At 46.5% G+C, this 20,108-nt stretch overlaps 1 protein-coding gene across 1 annotated transcript in view; it reads left to right on the top strand.

Moving 5' to 3' along the window:
• LOC126108225 (uncharacterized) overlaps positions 1-20,108 on the top strand; it is a 927,355-nt gene that overhangs the window by 84,288 nt on the left and 822,959 nt on the right. The window contains exon 2 of the mRNA XM_049913457.1: positions 1,960-3,553. Within this exon, the coding sequence (XP_049769414.1) occupies positions 2,813-3,553 (741 nt within the window). The 5' untranslated portion in view covers positions 1,960-2,812. The remainder of the gene's footprint in view (positions 1-1,959; positions 3,554-20,108) is intronic.

Genomic DNA, 20,108 nt, shown 5'->3' with positions numbered 1-20,108 from the left:
TGTATCCAGAAAGGCCCGTACAGGAACTGCAACATGCTGTCGTGCATTATCCTGCTGAAATGTAGGGTTTCGCAGGGATCGAATGAAGAGTAGAGCCACGGGTCGTAACACATCTGAAATGTAACGTCCACTATTCAAAGTGCCGTCAGTGCGAACAAGAGGTGACCGAGACGTGTAACCAGTGGCACCCCATACCATCACGCCGGGTGGTACGCCAGTATGGCGATGACGAATACACGCTTCCAATGTGCGTTCAACGCGATGTCGCCAAACACGGATGCAACCATCATGATGCTGTAAACAGAACGTGGATTCATCCGAGACGTTTTGCCATTCGTGCACCTAGGTTCGTCGTCGAGTACATAATCGCAGGCGCTCCTGTCTGTGATGCAGCGTCAAGGGTAACCGCAGCCACGGTCTCCGAGCTGATAGTCCGTGCTGTTGAAAACGTCGTCGAACTGTTCGTGGAGATTGTTGTTGTCTTGCAAACGTCCCCATCTGTTGACTCAGGGATCGAGACGTGGCTGCACGATCCGTTACAGCCGTGCGCATAAGATGCCTGTCATCTCGACTGCTAGTGATACGAGGCCGTCGGGATCCAGCACGGCGTTCCGTATTACCCTCCTGAACCCACCGATTCCATATTCTGCTAACAGTCATTGGATCTCGACCAACGCGAGCAGCAATTTTGCGATACGAGAAACCGCAATCGCGATAGGCTACAATCCGAGCTTTATCAAAGTCGGAAACGTGATGGTACGCATTTCTCCTCCTCACACTATGCATCGCAACAACGTTTCACCAGGCAACGCCGGTCAACTGCTGTTTGTGTATGAGAAATCGGTTGGGAACTTTCCTCATGTCAGCACGTTGTAGGTGTCGCCACCGGCGCCAAACCTTGTGTGAATTCTCTGAAAAGCTAATCATTTGCATATTTGTTGGTTAAATTTCGCATCTGTAGCACGTCATCTTCGTGGTGTAGCAATTTTAATTGCCAGCAGTGTATATCATCGATTTCCATTAGCTGAAAGAATTTTTTTCTTTTAATTTCCTAAAATGAAAGTATCATTTAATATATTATCTTTCTTTGGCATTGTGTGTGTATAACACAATTGTTTAAGGATGTAATTCCTAAGAAAGAAGTTAAAAACTTTGTGACTCCCGTAGGCAACAAACGATTCCACTGTATCTCAGCCAGTAGATTCAATACAACTTCAATGAAGATAATTTTAATAGTCCGAGATGGAATATTTTGATCGAAGTTCTTGATTTAATGTTTCATTTTCAAAGAAAATTAAATTATACCTTATTCAACACTCTTTTCTGTTTTCACAGACCCTATTTTACTATTACTCAACATCAAGTTTCAATAATTATCATTAATTTTTGTTCATTGACTTCTAGAATATGGTATGACACCTTTAATTTCATTATTAAACTTCATTTCTGAAACATATAATGGCTTGAAAAATGTCTGTACATCTGTTTTAACAAAACACTCACGTTTTGTATGTGTATTTGCGTTTTGGCCCCACTGTCTGTGATGGTCAAATCGAACAATACAAATTTATCTGTCTTTTTTTCAAACTAACATTATTTTTCAATGATTACTTTAAATTTACATAAAATAAATTCTGCAAATTTCTAAAACACATATCATCACTTTCATAGTGAGTAGTTTCAGAAACAGTATAAGTACATATTTTGGCCAGTTTTTCTAGTTCCAGAGCTACTATGCAATGGTGTAATAAAAAATATTCTTTTTCGCACGTATGGTCCCATTAGATCAGACTTGATTATATCCATATTTATCTGCCAGTATTTACACTGTATGTTTATCAACTGCAGATTTTTCTGCAATTTACAGCATTAATAATGATACATGGTGTATACATACATGTTCCTCTGCTCACAAAATTTTATTCTAATAAAAGACTCCCCCCTCTCTTTCTGTTTCAGTTGGACGCTCGAAATACTGGAAGCTGAATTTTTCTGCAAGGATGCAGTTGAGTGGAAGAAGCAAAGCCACGAGCAGAACAAGCTGCAAACATACAAACTTCTTTCAGGATTGCCATATGAAATTTATTCCCCGCAATTTTGTGATGTTCCGAATTTGCTAACAACAAAATATTGAGCACTGTGTGCATGAATTTTTAAGACTTTCGAGATAGTTGTTCAGCAACAGTGGGACCACATTAGCAATGTGAAACTGGATATTTATTATTGTCGTGATCACATTGTTTGCCTTATGGACCGTTATCCTCGTAAGTAGTAATCTTCACAAAACTGTAGCTGAACTTTTGTAGTTAGACTGTTAGGTAGAGTATGATGCAGTACAAGTGATTTTTTTTTTTGTGATAGCAGTGCACATAGCCAAAGTTTCGTTTCTAGTCTGTTTTTCTGTCTTGCATGTGACTATTTTTTCACGTTTTACAACTAGATTGCACCGTGTTAAACATATTGTGGTCTTTTTTTATGCAATGCTGTGTTGAGAATGTTCATCACGTAGTTATTTTGGTGTGCACGTATTTAATACAGTATACAGAGAAACAATACGCAGATAAGAGCATCCTAGTGTCTTCGCAAATAATAAGAGTGAGATTTTTTCAGTGATTACTTTATGGCAGAAGTACGTTTCGCAAAACTGAGAGATGACTGTGTATTTTAATGATATAAGTGGGTTTTTGTTATTGAGAGCAGTTTGGTTCCGTTATTTGTGAGTAATTGTTAGCGTAGTTGCTGTTTCGAAATTCGTTGGTCGACTGATTTGTAAAATTCAGGAGAGCTAGTGGAACTTACGAAATAAAGAAACATGACGCTTTCAGAGCAAATTCAGGGACAGAGGAGGTCCTCAAAAAAGTCTAAGAACAAAGCGCAGGCGTCAGGGAACACTGCGCCAGCCGCAACAAATTCAAACCCGCGAACGAAGCCAGAGGCGCAACAAAAGAAGGCGCGCAAGTCCGGCGCGGGCAACACAACGGCTGCAGCTGCGGCGGCGGCGGCGGCGGCGGCCAAAGATCCCAAGCGCGACAGACGCTCCACTCTGCCTGCAACCAGAGATGCTGCTGCCGAAGGCAGGGCCGGCGCAGATGCTGCGCCAGCGTCGGGCTCCGGTCTGCAGGGCAGGGACAGAGGTCTGAGAGGAAGCTTTAAGGCGCTGAGGAGATCCACCGAAGACCTGTCCAATGCGGCGTCAGCGATCAAGAAGACGATCGGCAGCTTCGTGAGGAGCTCGCCACTGAGGAGGAGTTTCAGCTTCGGCCGGGACCTCAACAAGGTGGGCGGCCTCAAGAAGACCGCGTGGTCAGCGTCGCTCCAGTCCCTCCAGGAGGACGTGCCGGAAGAGGAGGCGGGTGCCGGCAAGTTCCTCGTCGACGACAAGAGGGACAGCTTCATAGAGGACGAGGAGGACGCGGAGCTGATGAAGGAGCAGAGGGCGGTGGCGAAACCCACCGATGCCGTCGTCGGCGTGCCCACCAAAGACCTGGAGTTCAAGACACGCAGTCTGGTCATCGAGGACTCTGGAGCCTACAGCAAGGATCCAGAATTCCAGGTATGTCCCTCTGATGGTTTTAAAATTACCTGCAACCAGGCCATCACTTCGTGGCTTCTCAAATCCGTTTTTCTTGTATAGTCATTATACAAAGTTTCCCCTGTATTCTCCTTTAAACAATGCTGTCCATTAAAATTGCAGCAATACAAGCAAATATTAAATAACAAAACTTTACTCACTGTGTGCACACAGTGTAGTGGCAAGAATTATTGTTTACTCCCGGCATTATACCTCAAATTTTATTTTTGTTTCCTATTTGTACCTGTGTTGCAAATGCTGGGATGGTTCCTTCGAAAGGGCACCGGTGAATTCGTTCCTCATTCTTCCGTAATCAGATGGGACTGATGATCTCACTTTTTGGTCCCCTCCCCCGAACCAGCAGCAGCAGTCATTTTTTTCTTTTTTTTCTTTTTTTTTTCTTTATTGATTTTCAATTCCTCCCCCCCCCCCCCGAAGGGGGTGGGCTGGCAGCAGCTTAGTACGCTGCTCTACAGCCTACAGGCTTTTTTTTTAGAAAAAGGAAGAAGAAAGAAACAAGGAAAAACAGGCGATAAAATGGTGACATAAAGTGTAAAATGGCGTAAAAATGTGGAAAGTTAAAACAGGAAGCAAAAGGTGTTGGCAATGTTGATAAAATACACAGGAATCAGACAAGTAACATAGTAGACACACAATTAAAAAACAGGGCGACAGTCTGGTTTCTGTTCGCAAGAGATAAAAACAAAAGCACACCCAGCGACAGTATGATGGCTGTTCGCTACACTTCCCAAAAGACACAACACGGGACACTCACTGGAAAAACACACACTGTAAAACACTGCACGAAAATGGCGGCACAAATATGGCACTCCCGAGCCAAAGGCAGATGGGGGGGGGGGGACCTGGAGGAGGGGGAAAAAGAAGGAGGGAGGAGAGGAAAAAACGAAAAGTGGGGGGGGAACCAAGGAGGGAGAGGACTAATAAAGGGGGAGAAGGGCAGACGCGAGAGAGAATGAGAGGAGGCAGAGGAGGGAAATGAAAAGGACTCGGGGTGAGAGAAGGGGGAAGGGGGGAGAAAGAGGATGGAAGGGGGGGGAGTGGGAGCCCGGGAAAAGGACGGAGGAAACGAGGGGAGGTTGAGGATCAGAGTTGATAGGAGTGATAAATGGAGGGAGAGAGGGCATCATCCGGGAGGGGGAGTTGATGGAAGCCACCTTGGGAAAGGAGATGTAGGGTGTAGAGATGGAGGGTAGGGGGGACACAACGGTGAAGACGTGGCAGGGGGCGGGGATGGGAGAGGAGAGGAGCAACCAGGGGGTGAGGGGGATCAAGGCGGCGGGAGGTGTAGAGGATGCGGATGTGTAGCAGTCCTTCATGCATCTACATATACATCTACAAAGATACTCTGCAAGCTACTGAATGGTGCCGTGATGGACGGTACCCTGTGCCATTACTGATCATTTCCTTTGCTGTCCCACTCGCAAATAGAGCGAAGGAAAAACGACTATATGCAGGGTGGTCCATTGATCGTGACCGGGCCAAATATCTCACGAAAAAAGCGTCAAACCAAAAAACTACAAAGAACGAACCTTGTCTAGCTTGAAGCGGAAAACCAGATGGCGCTAGGGTTGGCCCGCTAGATGGCGCTGCCATAGGTCAGACGGATATCAACTGCGTTTCTTAAAATAGAAACCCTCATTTTTTATTACATATTTGTGTAGCACGTAAAGAAATATAATTGCTTTAGTTGGACCACTTTTTTCTCTTTGTGATAGATGGCGCTGTAATAATCACAAACACATGGCTCACAATTTTAGGTGAACAGTTAGTAACAGGCAGGTTTTTTAAATTAAAATACAGAACGTAGGTATGCTTGAACATTTTATTCCGGTTGTTCCAATGTGATACATCTACCTTTGCGAATTTATCATTTCTGAGAACGCAAGCTGTTACAGTGTGATTACCTGTAAATACCCCATTAATGCAATAAATGCTCAAAATGATGTCCGTCAACCTCAATGCATTTGGCAATACGTGTAACGACATTCCTCTCAACAGTGAGTAGTTCGCCTTCCGTAATGTTCGCAGATGCATTGACAATGCGCTGACGAATGTTGTCAGGCATTGTCGGTGGATCACGATAGCAAATATCCTTCAACTTTCCCCACAGAAAGAAATCCGGGGACGTCAGATCCGGTGATCGTGCGGGCCACGGTATGGTGCTTCGACGACCAATCCACCTGTCATGAAATATGCTATTCAATACCGCTTCAAGCGCACGCGAGCTATGTGCCGGACATCCATCGTGTTGGAAGTACATCACCATTCTGTCATGCTGTGAAACATCTTGTAGTAACATCGGTAGAACATTGCGTAGGAAATCAGCATACATTACACCATTTAGGTTGCCATCGATAAAATGGGGACCAATTATCCTTCCTCCCTCAATGCCGCACCATACATTAACCCGCCAAGGTCGCTGATGTTCCACTTGTCGCAGCCATCGTGGATTTTCCATTTGCCAATAGTGCATATTATGCCGGTTTACGTTACCGCTGTTGGTGAATGACGCTTCGTCGCTAAATAGAACGGGTGCAAAAAAATCTGTCATCGTCCCGTAATTTCTCTTGCGCCCAATGGCAGAACTGTACACGACGTTCAAAGTCGTCGCCATGCAATTCCTGGTGCATAGAAATATGGTACGGGTGCAATCGATGTTGATATAGCATTCTCAACACCGACGTTTTTGTGATTCCCGATTCTCGCGCAATTTGTCTGCTACTGATGTGCGGATTAGCCGCGACAGCAGCTGAAACACCTACTTGGGCATCATCATTTGTTGCAGGTCGTGGTCGACGTTTCTCATGTGGCTGAACACTTTCAGTTTCCTTAAATAACGTAACTATTCGGCGAACGGTCCGGACACTTGGATGATGTCGTCCAGGATACCGAGCAGCATACACAGCACACGCCCGTTGGGCATTTTGATCCCAATAGCCATACATCAACACGATATCGACCTTTTCCGAAATTGGTAAACGGTCCATTTTAACACGGGTAATGTATCAAGAAGCAAATACCGTCCGCACTGGCGGAATGTTACGTGTTACCACGTACTTATACGTTTGTGACTATTACAGTGCGATCTATCACAAAGCGATAAAAGTGGTCCAAGTAAAACATTCATATTTCTTTACGTACTACCCGAATATGTAATAAAAAATGGGGGTTCCTGTTAAAAAAAAAACGCAGTTGACATCCATTTGACCTATATCAGCGCCATCTAGCGGGGCAACCATAGCGCCATCTGGTTTCCCCCTTCAGACAAAACGAGTTTCGTTCTTTGTAGTTTTTTCGTTTGACGCTTATTTCGTGAGATATTTGGCCCGGTCAATATCAATGGACCACCCTGTACATACGAGGGTAATTCCAAAAGTAAGGTCTTCTGTCCTTTTATAAGTACATAGACCTTCTCTCTACAGTGGTTTACATCAGTTTACAGCTTGAACATTTAGCTATTTTTCGACATAATCACCATTTCTGTCGATGCTCTTTTGTAGACGCTGTGTCAGTTTTTGTATGCCCATATCATACCAGCTCGCCGCCATGCTGTTCAGAAAGTTACGAACCTCTTCTTTCACCTCGTCGTCGGAGCTGAATCGCTTTCCGGCCAAATTTTCTTTTAACCTAGGGAACTGGGCGCCAAGTCAGGACTGTAGGGTGGGTGGGTGATTGTGTTCCACTGAAACTGTTGCAGGAGAGCAACGGTTTGCCGAACGATGTGTGGGCGAGCGTTGTCATGGAGAATGTGTACTCCCTTGGTCAACATTCCTGGAGTGCCCATCTGAGTTTTTGCGGAGTCCCACAGTACCTGTCAGCGTTAATTGTGGTTGCAATGGGCATAAAGTCGACCAACAATACCCCTTTCCGATCCCAAAAAACGGTTGTCATGACTTTACCGGCAGACTGTGTTTGTTTGAATTGCCGCGGCTTTGGCGGAGAAGGATGCCGCCACTGGCGTGATTGTTGCTTGGTCTCAGGTGTAAAGTGGTACGCCCAGGTTTCGTCACCCGTGACAATTGAGTCCAGAAAGTTGTCCTGTTTGGGTGCGAGGCGGTGAAGAAATGCGCGGGAAGCATCAACTCGTTGCCGCATGTGGTCCTCAGTCAGCATGCGTGGCACCCATCTTGCGCACAGCTTCCGGCAGTTCAATGTTTCTGTTAAAATTCTGTGAGCGGTCCTTCGGGAAACCTCAGCAACCAAGGTGCAGAGACCATCCTGGGTGATCCTCCGATCTTCACGCACGCTTTGCTCAACCTTCGACACTGTCTCCTCAGAAATTGACGGTCTGCCGCTCCTTTGTTCGTCGTGAATTTCGGTCCGACCAGCTGCAAACCCTCTAGACCACTTTACGAACATTTTTGACATCCATGCACGACTCACCACACGTTTCCGACAATTGGCGATGGATTTCAATCGGCGCAGTGCCCTTTGCGTTCAAAAACTGAATAACTGCGCGGAATTCGGACTTGGCGGTAACATCCAACGGGAGCTCCAGTCTCGACGGCTGCCAAGCCAAGACTGAGCGCCTCAGCGCGGCGTGCGCATGTTTACACACAGCGCGTGAATCACTCTTCATAGCAGTGTTACCAACTGACACACGAACAGAGTTCTGTACTTATAAAAAAATATGGGCCCTTACTTTTGGGATGACCCTCGTACTTCCATACGAGCCCAATTCCCTCTAATCGTATCTTCACAGTCATTACGCGAACTACGCTGGTGGGTAGCAGAATCGTTCTGCAGTCAGCCTCAAATGTCGGTTCTCTAAATTTTCGCAATAGTCTTCGTCCGGAAGAACGTCGCCTTTCCTCCACTGACTCCCATTTGGATTTCTGAAGCACCTCCTTAATACCTGCATGTTGTCCGAACCTAATGGCAACAAATCTGGCAGCCTGCCCTTGGAACTGTTTCGAAGTCTTCCTTTAACCCGACCTGGTGCAGATACCAGACACTTGAGCAGTATTCAAGAGTAGGTCGCACTAGCATCCTACGTGAGGTTCTCTGTACAGATAACGCACTTTCCTAAAATTTTCCTAGCAAGCTCAAGTCGATCATTCTTCATCCCTTCAATCCTCACACGCTCGTTCCATTTCATATCGCTTTGCAGCGTTATGCTCAGATACGAGGGCAGTTCAATAAGTAATGCAACACATTTTTTTTCTGAAACAGGGGTTGTTTTATTCAGCATTGAAATACACCAGGTTATTCCCCAATCTTTTAGCTACACAACACTATTTTTCAACGTAATCTCCATTCAATGCTACGGCCTTACGCCACCTTGAAATGAGGGCCTGTATGCCTGCACGGTACCATTCCACTGGTCGATGTCGGAGCCAACGTCATACTGCATCAATAACTTCTTCATCATCCGCGTAGTGCCACCCACGGATTGCGTCCTCCATTGGGCCAAACATATGGAAATCCGACGGTGCGAGATCGGGGCTGTAGGGTGCATGAGGAAGAACAGTCCACTGAACTTTTGTGAGCTCCTCTCGGGTGCGAAGACTTGTGTGAGGTCTTGCGTTGTCATGCAGAAGGAGAAGTTCGTTCTGATTTTTGTGCCTACGAACACGCTGAAGGGAAGACAGAGATGTCAAGTTGAGCACTGAGTTGTTTGATGGTGATCCGTCGATCATCTCGAACGAGTGTGTTCGCACGCTCCGCTATTGCAGGAGTCACAGCTGTGCACGGCCGGCCCGCACGCGGGAGATCAGACAGTCTTGCTTGACCTTGCGGCGATGATGACACACGCTTTGCCCAACGACTCACCGTGCTTTTGTCCACTGCCAGATCACCGTAGACATTCTGCAAGCGCCTATGAATATCTGAGATGCCCTGGTTTTCCGCCAAAAGAAACTCGATCACTGCCCGTTGTTTGCAACGCACATCCGTTACAGACGCCATTTTAACAGCTCCGTACAGCGCTGCCACCTGTCGGAAGTCAATGAAACTATACGAGACGAAGCGGGAATTTTTGAAAATATTCCACAAGAAATTTCCGGTTTTTTCAACCAAAATTGGCCGAGAAAAAAAAATGTGTTGCATTACTTATTGAACTGCCCTCGTATTTAAACGAAGTGACTGTGTCAGTAGGCCGGCCGCGGTGGCCGACCGGTTCTAGACGATTCAGTCCGGAACCGCCCGACTGCTGCGGTCACAGGTTCGAATCCTGCCTCGGGCATAGATGTGTGTGATATCCTTAGGTTAGTTAGGTTTCGGTAGTTCTAAGTTCTAGGGGACTGATGACCTTAGATGTTAAGTCCCATAGTGCTCAGAGACATTTGAACCATTTTTGTCATTAGGAAACTAGTAATCTGAATATTATAGGTCTTTTTTTCCTACTCGTCCGCGTTAACTTACGTTTTTCTACATTTAGAGATAAACTATGTGATCAAAAATATCCGGACACCTGGCTGAAAATAACTTACAAGTTCGTCGCAGCCTCCATCGGTAATTCTGGAATTCAATATGGTGTTGGCCCACTTTAGGCTTGATGACAGCTTCCACAGTCGCAGGTTTACGTTCAGTCAGCTGCTGGAAGGTTTCTTGGGGAATGGCAGCCGATTCTTCACGGAGTGCTGCACTGAGGAGAGGTATCGATGTCGGTCGGTGAGGCCTGGCACGAAGTCGGCGTTCCAAAACGTCTCAAAGATGTTCTATAGGATGCAGGTCACGCATCTGTGAAGGCCAGTCCAAACAGGCATGTTATTGTCGTGTAACCACACCGCCACAGGCCGTGCATTATGAACAGGTGTTCAGTCGTGTTGGAAGATGCAATTGTCATCCCTGAATTGCTCTTCAACAGTGGGAAGCAAGAAGGTACTTAAAACATCAATGTAGGCCTGTGATGTGACAGTGCCACCAAAAACAACAAGGAGTGCAAGCCCCTTCCGCGAAAAACGCGATCACACCATAACACCACCGCCTCCGAATTTTAGTGTTGGCACTACACACGCTGGCAGATGACGTTCTCTGGGCGTTCGCCGTACCCACACCCTGCCATCGGATCGCCACACTGTGTACCATGATTCGTCACTCCACACAACGTTTTTCCCTCTGTTCAATCGTCCAGTGTTGACGCTTCTTACACCAAGCGAGGCGTTGTTTGGCATTTACCGACGTGATGTGTGGCTTATGAGCAGCCGCTCGACCATGAAATCCAAGTTTTCTCACCCCCAGCCTAACTGTGATAGCACTTGCAGTGGATCCTGATGCAGTTTGGAATTCCTGTTGGGTGGTCTGGATAGATGTCTGCCTATTACACATTACGACTCTCTTCAACTCTCGGCGGTCTCTGTATGCTTTTGTGCTGTACGTGTCCCTTCACATTTCCACTTCACTATCTCATCGGAAATAGTGCACCTACGGATGTTTAGGAGTGTGGAAATCTCGCGTACAGACGTATGACACGACACTCAATCACCTGACCACGTTCGAAGTCAGTGACTTCCGCTCGGGACCCTAGGTCGAGTCTCGGTCCGGCACATAGTTTTAATCCGCCAGGAAGTTTCAAGTTTCAGATGCAATACCTGAATCTGAAACATGTTGCTTAAGCTTTCCGTACATGCAAAATGAATACGGCGTGTATAGCTGGCCTGTGTGGCTGCAGAGAAATGCTAACCACCTGCATAGCTCAGTATGCAGTACAGTTCCGGCTAGTTGCGTGCCACCTTACATGATGTTGTAGTTATGATGGTTACCAGTCGATGACATTGCCTGGGAGGTACTTGTTCACCTAAGAATTTTTGAATGATTGTTAGTATTAACAATCAGACATAGTAATAATGTTAGCTTTTCTGTACTCTGGCTTCAATGACATCCGTAGAGGGACAAGGTTCGTGCCAGTGCACGTTGCAGTGTTGCCAAATTTATTCAAGATGGCGGCGATGACGTCATCCAAGATGGCGGCATGTAGACTTGGCAACAGTGCATGACGTCATCTAAGATGGCGGATTTTGGCGGGAGAATAGTCCAATTGTGCTATGTCCACTAACCTAACCACAAGAAAAAATGGCGGGAAGTTTGAATTTTGGCGGGAAAATAGGCCAATTGTGCTAAGTTCACTAGCCTATGCCTCCAGAAGAAAAAATGGCGGCAAGTTTGAATTCCAACATGATAATGCATGCAAAACTGTACTTGTATTTATTATTATTATTATTATTCATTATTATTGATTGTCATTTATTAACATTCATTATCATTTATTATTATTTATTATCATTTATTATTATTTATTATTATTGACCTGTCTCCACTAAAAAATTCCCTCCAAATTCAGATTCCAACATGGTAATGGCTGCAAAACCTTACTGTTGTTTATTATTCATTATCATTTATTAACATTCATTATCATTCAGTCATTCATTATCTTTTATTATCATTTATTATTATTTACTCTCATTTATTACTATTTACTATTGTTGACCTGCCTCCACTAGAAAATTCCCTCCAAATTCAAATTCCTACACGATAATGGCTGCAAAACCTTACTTTTGTTTATTATTATTCATTATCATTTGTTAACATTCATTATCATTCATTGTCATTTATTATCATTCATTATCATTTATTATTGTAGGCCTACCTGCACTAGAAAATTGCGCCAAATTCAAATTCCAACACGATATTGTCTCGAAAACTGTTCTTCTATTTATTATTATCATTTATTATTTATTCAAGATGACCGATTTTCTCGGTGGGAAAGCCATTTTCCTTACATCCATACAAAAATCTATCACAAGTTCAAATACCAACACCATAATTGATCACACGTACGAGCTTTCTCCGTCACTTATCTTTTTTCACTGGTAGCCTATCATACCTGCGCCAAGTAATAAACTGCACTTATAGTAACGTAAGTCATGTCCTTTGATTTTGCAGGGGGGAAGGGACTGAAGGCTTTATTTCAAGCAGTACGGTCATCACTTGTTCTCCAACACAGTCAGCACACACATCTTTGACATCGCAGTGCAGTCACCACGATGTCCGCGCTCCAACTGAATTAGTTCAAATCCTCGCCACCAACCTGGCCAGCGCGCGGAGACACTGCCTACGCCTGTCACGTGAGGCGGGGGGCGATCCCAGCGATCGTTCCCACGTCGTAAACATGTTTTCGCTGGACGCGCTGGAACTTGCCGAGTTTGACGTCACAGCGGTCCCTTGTCCGCTCACCACGTGCATTCGTCGCCTCCGCACGTTTCCCGCCAAAATTGTCTCACTCGGAGCTGAATCGCACAACGGTCGTCTCTTCACTGCCACACTTTTGGCGCCAAAGCTGTTTTCCTGGTCACGTTCAGACCTGTCGATCCCGGCCGCTCACCGTCCATCACGTGTCCCTGTGCAAGCGAGAACGGATTGCTACACTTTTGGAGGCAAAGTTTGCTCGACAGTGGGATCCGCCATGACTATATAACAGCACGTTTGGTCCGCACTAGAACGCTCGCTAATTGACTCGCTCTCGCGCGCGCGTAATAACTGGCTCCGCCGCCTGCCCGCTTACGTCACACATGCTCCATACACGCGACGGACATAGTCTTCTGTAAATACCTAAGTACTTAATTCCATTTCGATTTTAATCATATTAAATAATTCAATTTACAATTTCGTACACGTATGCAAAGGTGTTCAACTACCTAATTTCAGCTACTTTTCGAGGACCAGACAGCCACCTCTTCCTACGAACCAGCGCCGAGTTTGAATTCTGGCAGTAAAGAAAGGGCATTTGTACCAACCTCCTAAGAAACAGTCCCAAGTTTGAAATCTGTCAGTAAACAAAGCTCACTCGCGCTCCCGCCACCAACCTAAGAAAATTGTTGCAAACGAAGCTCATCACCACGGAACTAAGCCACCAGCACTCAACCTCTTCCTACACGTTTCGGCTAAAAGGACTCACCCTGCACTAGGCCTATGGATGGAGGAACCATCATCATCATCATCATCATCATCATTTAAGACTGATTATGCCTTTCAGCGTTCAGTCTGGAGCATAGCCCCCCTTATACAGTTCCTCCATGATCCCCTATTCAGTGCCAACATTGGTGCCTCTTCTGATGTTAAACCTATTACTTCAAAATCATTCTTAACCGAATCCAGGTACCTTCTCCTCGGTCTGCCCTGACTCCTCCTACCCTCTACTGCTGAATCCACGAGTCTCTTGGGTAACCTTGCTTCTCCCATGCGAGTAACATGACCCCACCATCTAAGCCTGTTCGCCCTGACTGCTACATCTATAGAGTTCATTCCCAGTTTTTCTTTGATTTCCTCATTGTGGACACCCTCCTGCCATTGTTCCCATATACTAGTACCTGCAATCATCGTAGCTACTTTCATATCCGTAACCTCAACCTTGTTCATAAGGTAACCTGAATCCACCCAGCTTTCGCTCCCATACAACAAAGCTGGTCGAAAGATTGAACGGTGCACAGATAACTTAGTCTCGGTACTGACTTCCTTCTTGCAGAAGAGAGTAGATCGTAGCTGAGCGCTCACCGCATTAGCTTTGCTACACCTCGCTTCCAGTTCTTTCACTATGTTGCCATCCTGTGAGAATATGCTTCCTAAGTACTTGAAACCGTCCATCTGTTCTAACTTTGTCACTGAATTACTTTCGTTTTGGGGATGCTAATCTTCATACCATAGTCCTTAGATTTCTGATCTAGCTCTGAAATATTACTTTGCAAACTTTCAATCGAATCTGCCATCACTACTGAGTCATCCGCATATGCAAGACTGCTTATTTTGTGTTCACATATCTTAATCTCACCCAGCCAGTCTATTGTTTTCAACATATGATCCATAAATAATATGAACAACAGTGGAGACAGGTTGAAGCCTTGTCTTACCCCTGAAACTACTCTGAACCATGAACTCAATTTACCGTCAACTCTAACTGCTGCCTGACTATCCATATAAAGACCTTTAATTGCTTGCAAAAGTTTGCCTCCTATTCCATAATCTTGTAGAACAGACAATAACTTCCTCCTAGGAACCCGGTCATATGCCTTTTCTAGATCTATAAAGCATAGATACAATTCCCTGTTCCACTCATAACACTTCTCCATTATTTGCCGTAAGCTAAAGATCTGGTCCTGACAACCTCTAACAGGCCTAAACCCACACTGATTTTCATCCAATTGGTCCTCAACTAATACTCGCACTTTCCTTTCAACAATACCTGAGAAGATTTTACCCACAACGCTGATTAAAGAGATACCTCTGTAGTTGTTACAATCTTTTCTGTTTCCATGTTTAAAGATTGGTGTGATTACTGCTTTTGTCCAGTCTGATGGAACCTGTCCCGACTCCCAGGCCATTTCAATTATCCTGTGTAGCCATTTATAGACCTGACATTCCACTGTATTTGATGAGTTCCGACTTAATTTCATCCACCCCAGCCGCTTTATTGCACTGCAATCTATTGACCATTTTTTCCACTTCCTCAAGTTTGATCCTATTTCCATCATCATTCCTATCCCGTTCTACCTCGAAATGTGAAACATTACTGATCGCATTTTCACCTACATTGAGCAACTCTTCAAAATATTCCCTCCATCTGCACAAGGCATCCACAGGATTCACCAGCAGTTTTCCTGAACTGTCCAAAACCAATTTACTTTATTTAGGAATGGAGTGTATGTATCATACCGACATGTTCCACACCATACAGACCTGCAAAACACTCCTACATAATTCATTTATAATTTTTTCCAGACACACGCTTGCTAATTGTAAACAGTTAAAAATAACTCATGGCACAGCCCACAGACATGCGAACCGCTCGTAAATAATGCAAAACATTTACCTCCAAATAGCCAAACAACTGCTAATTTTCCGCAATAATTTCAGTGCATAGGCTGATGGAAGGAAGAACAAGTGTACTTTATTTATTTGCGACATATCATTTTGAAACTTTTACTTCTCATAGGGTTCGATATGTAAGGCAGACATAAGGCAGTTTCTGAACTCCAGTAGTGCACTACACTTGACAACACAACCACACCCATCAACATATTCATTCCAATCCAGACCTGTAACCCCTCTACAGATAAATTTGTCCACTTATTTGTCTACTCACTCACTTTCTGACCAGATTGCCGTTATTGCGCAAAAACAGCTCAGACTGCGCTGTGCTGCTCGGGGAAGTAAGGAAGGGCTGCACTCTGTTTATTTGGAGCCCTTTTCTTTTGTCGTGGAGTATATTTGTCACAAAACACCCGCACTGATCCCACTGTGGTCATCTGACACAGGCCACAAAAACGGAAACAACTCCTAATTTCACCGCACAATAGCAAACAGCTCTTACAGGGTGTTTCAAAAATGACCGGTATATTTGAAACGGCAATAAAAACTAAACGAGCAGCGATAGAAATACACCGTTTGTTGCAATATGCTTGGGACAACAGTACTTTTTCAGGCAGACAAACTTTCGAAATTACAGTAGTTACAATTTTCAACAACAGATGGCGCTGCGGTCTGGGAAACTCTATAGTACGATATTTTCCACATATCCACCATGCGTAGCAATAATATGGCGTAGTCTCTGAATGAAATTACCCGAAACCTTTGACAACGTGTCTGGCGGAATGGCTTCACATGCAGATGAGATGTACTGCTTCAGCTGTTCAATTGTTTCTGGATTCTGGCGGTACACCAGGTCTTTCAAGTGTCCCCACAGAAAGAAGTCACAGGGGTTCATGTCTGGCGAATATGGAGGCCAATCCACGCCGCCTCCTGTATGTTTCGGATAGCCCAAAGCAATCACACGATCATCGAAATATTCATTCAGGAAATTAAAGACGTCGGCCGTGCGATGTGGCCGGGCACCATCTTGCATAAACCACGAGGTGTTCGCAGTGTCGTCTAAGGCAGTTTGTACCGCCACAAATTCACGAAGAATGTCCAGATAGCGTGATGCAGTAATCGTTTCGGATCTGAAAAATGGGCCAATGATTCCTTTGGAAGAAATGGCGGCCCAGACCAGTACTTTTTGAGGATGCAGGGACGATGGGACTGCAACATGGGGCTTTTCGGTTCCCCATATGCGCCAGTTCTGTTTATTGACGAAGCCGTCCAGGTAAAAATAAGCTTCGTCAGTAAACCAAATGCTGCCCACATGCATATCGCCGTCATCAATCCTGTGCACTATATCGTTAGCGAATGTCTCTCGTGCAGCAATGGTAGCGGCGCTGAGGGGTTGCCGCGTTTGAATTTTGTACGGATAGAGGTGTAAACTCTGGCGCACGAGACAATACGTGGACGTTGGCGTCATTTGGACCGCAGCTGCAACACGGCGAACGGAAATCCGAGGCCGCTGTCGGATCACCTGCTGCACTAGCTGCGCGTTGCCCTCTGTGGTTGCCGTACGCGGTCGCCCTACCTTTCCGGCACGTTCGTCCGTCACGTTCCCAGTCCGTTGAAATTTTTCAAACGGATCCTTTATTGTATCGCTTTTCGGTCCTTTGGTTACATTAAACCTCCGTTGAAAACTTCGTCTTGTTGCAACAACACTGTGTTCTAGGCGGTGGAATTCCAACACCAGAAAAATCCTCTGTTCTAAGGAATAAACCATGTTGTCTACAGCACACTTGCACGTTGTGAACAGCACACGCTTAGAGCAGAAAGACGACGTACAGAATGGCGCACCCACAGACTGCGTTGTCTTCTATATCGTTCACATCGCTTGCAGCGCCATCTGTTGTTGAAAATTGTAACTACTGTAATTTCGAAAGTTTGTCCGCCTGAAAAAAGTACTGTTGTCCCAAGCATATTGCAACAAACGGTGTATTTCTATCGCTGCTCGTTTAGTTTTTATTGCCGTTTCAAATATACCGGTCATTTTTGAAACACCCTGTAAATAATGCAGTACACAATATCAGCAGACGAGCTCTGTACTCTTAAACTCTGCAAATAAAGCAGCGCACAGTTCACAGACATTCTCGCAAAGTAGTGCAACAGACGTGCCCAAACACCACCAGCTGCTAATCTGACCAAAAGTCTCTGCTCGGCCTCCCCCAAAACATAACCTCAACACAGTCGCATTCGCACCTATCACCGGAGAAATTGATATCGCCTATGCGCCTTAGATTACGCTCCAAGGCAGGCCGCGCGCGCGTGTGGTCGGCGGTGGAGGGGATTCCAGAGTCTCCAGCCAAGTTCAGCTTCCGAGCGCTCGTGACAGCCGACACACTGGAAAGCTGCATTGTCCTTGTCATGTATACCGCCGGCGTCTCAGGTCTGGACCTGCCTTCACGTCTATTGTCGGAATAGCTCATAGCTCGTTGACACACACTATTAACGCGGCCGGGAAAACATTTACTACTAGCATGCAACCGAGACGGTGACGGAAAACCAATCACTCTGATCTGCGCTGCAGGCGCGTGTAATCATTGAGAACACCCTGTTTATTTTTTTCGGACAACTTGTTTAACCATACAGTGTATCTATCACGCTATCAGAAAACACCAATCCCAGATGTGCCCTGGGCCATGTTGCACAGCCCACAGACACGCACCCAGTCATAATTTCAGTACACACTATAGCAAACTGCTACTAGAATGAGGTTTTCACTCTGCAGCGGAGTGTGCGCTGATATGAAACTTCCTGGCAGATTAAAACCGTGTGCCCGACCGAGACTCGAACTCGGGACCTTTGCCTTTCGCGGGCAAGTGCTCTACCATCTGAGCTACCGAAGCACGACTCACGCCCGGTCCTCACAGCTTTACTTCTGCCAGTACCTCGTCTCCTACCTTCCAAACTTTACAGAAGCTCTCCTGCGAACCTTGCAGAACAAGCTCTCCTGAAAGAAAGGATACTGCAGAGACATGGCTTAGCCACAGCCTGGGGGATGTATCCAGAATGAGATTTTCACTCTGCAGCGGAGTGTGCGCTGATATGAAACTTCCTGGCGGATTAAAACCGTGTGCCCGACCGAGACTCGAACTCGGGACCTTTGCCTTTCGCGGGCAAGTGCTCTACCATCTTAGCCACCGAAGCACAAAGGTGGGAGACGAGATACTGGCAGAAGTAAAGCTGTGAGGACCGGGCGTGAGTCGTGCTTCGGTAGCTCAGATGGTAGAGCACTTGCCCGCGAGAGGCAAAGGTCCCGAGTTCGAGTCTCGGTCGGGGACACGGTTTTAATCTGCCAGGAAGTTTCAAACTGCTACTAAATAATACATCACACAGATGTGTAGATACGCTCAGTACTCGTAAACCTTCCTAATAACGCATAGCAGAGCCTGCAGATCCGCTCGCAAAATAACTCAGCAGATGAGCACAGGTACCCCCCCACTCCGCACCCTGCCCACAGGATCGTGAAGTCACCCATCCGTCTGATTTCAGACCTCGCACAGCCGCTGCTCGGCTTTCGCAAGCGTGAGTTGGCGCGGTCAACGCGCTCGTCAGCGGTCAAAGCACACACATACACTCCTGGAAATGGAAAAAAGAACACATTGACACCGGTGTGTCAGACCCACCATACTTGCTCCGGACACTGCGAGAGGGCTGTACAAGCAATGATCACACGCACGGCACAGCGGACACACCAGGAACCGCGGTGTTGGCCGTCGAATGGCGCTAGCTGCGCAGCATTTGTGCACCGCCGCCGTCAGTGTCAGCCAGTTTGCCGTGGCATACGGAGCTCCATCGCAGTCTTTAACACTGGTAGCATGCCGCGACAGCGTGGACGTGAACCGTATGTGCAGTTGACGGACTTTGAGCGAGGGCGTATAGTGGGCATGCGGGAGGCCGGGTGGACGTACCGCCGAATTGCTCAACACGTGGGGCGTGAGGTCTCCACAGTACATCGATGTTGTCGCCAGTGGTCGGCGGAAGGTGCACGTGCCCGTCGACCTGGGACCGGACCGCAGCGACGCACGGATGCACGCCAAAACCGTAGGATCCTACGCAGTGCCGTAGGGGACCGCACCGCCACATCCCAGCAAATTAGGGACACTGTTGCTCCTGGGGTATCGGCGAGGACCATTCGCAACCGTCTCCATGAAGCTGGGCTACGGTCCCGCACACCGTTAGGCCGTCTTCCGCTCACGCCCCAACATCGTGCAGCCCGCCTCCAGTGGTGGCGTGAATGGAGGGACGAATGGAGACGTGTCGTCTTCAGCGATGAGAGTCGCTTCTGCCTTGGTGCCAATGATGGTCGTATGCGTGTTTGGCGCCGTGCAGGTGAGCGCCACAATCAGGACTGCATACGACCGAGGCACACAGGGCCAACACCCGGCATCATGGTGTGGGGAGCGATCTCCTACACTGGCCGTACACCACTGGTGATCGTCGAGGGGACACTGAATAGTGCACGGTACATCCAAACCGTCATCGAACCCATCGTTCTACCATTCCTAGACCGGCAAGGGAACTTGCTGTTCCAACAGGACAATGCACGTCCGCATGTATCCCGTGCCACCCAACGTGCTCTAGAAGGTGTAAGTCAACTACCCTGGCCAGCAAGATCTCCGGATCTGTCCCCCATTGAGCATGTTTGGGACTGGATGAAGCGTCGTCT

Source organism: Schistocerca cancellata, chromosome 11 (genome assembly GCF_023864275.1).
Source record: "Schistocerca cancellata isolate TAMUIC-IGC-003103 chromosome 11, iqSchCanc2.1, whole genome shotgun sequence".
Lineage (NCBI taxonomy): Eukaryota > Metazoa > Arthropoda > Insecta > Orthoptera > Acrididae > Schistocerca > Schistocerca cancellata.
This window is presented reverse-complemented; position numbering and strand designations above follow the sequence as displayed.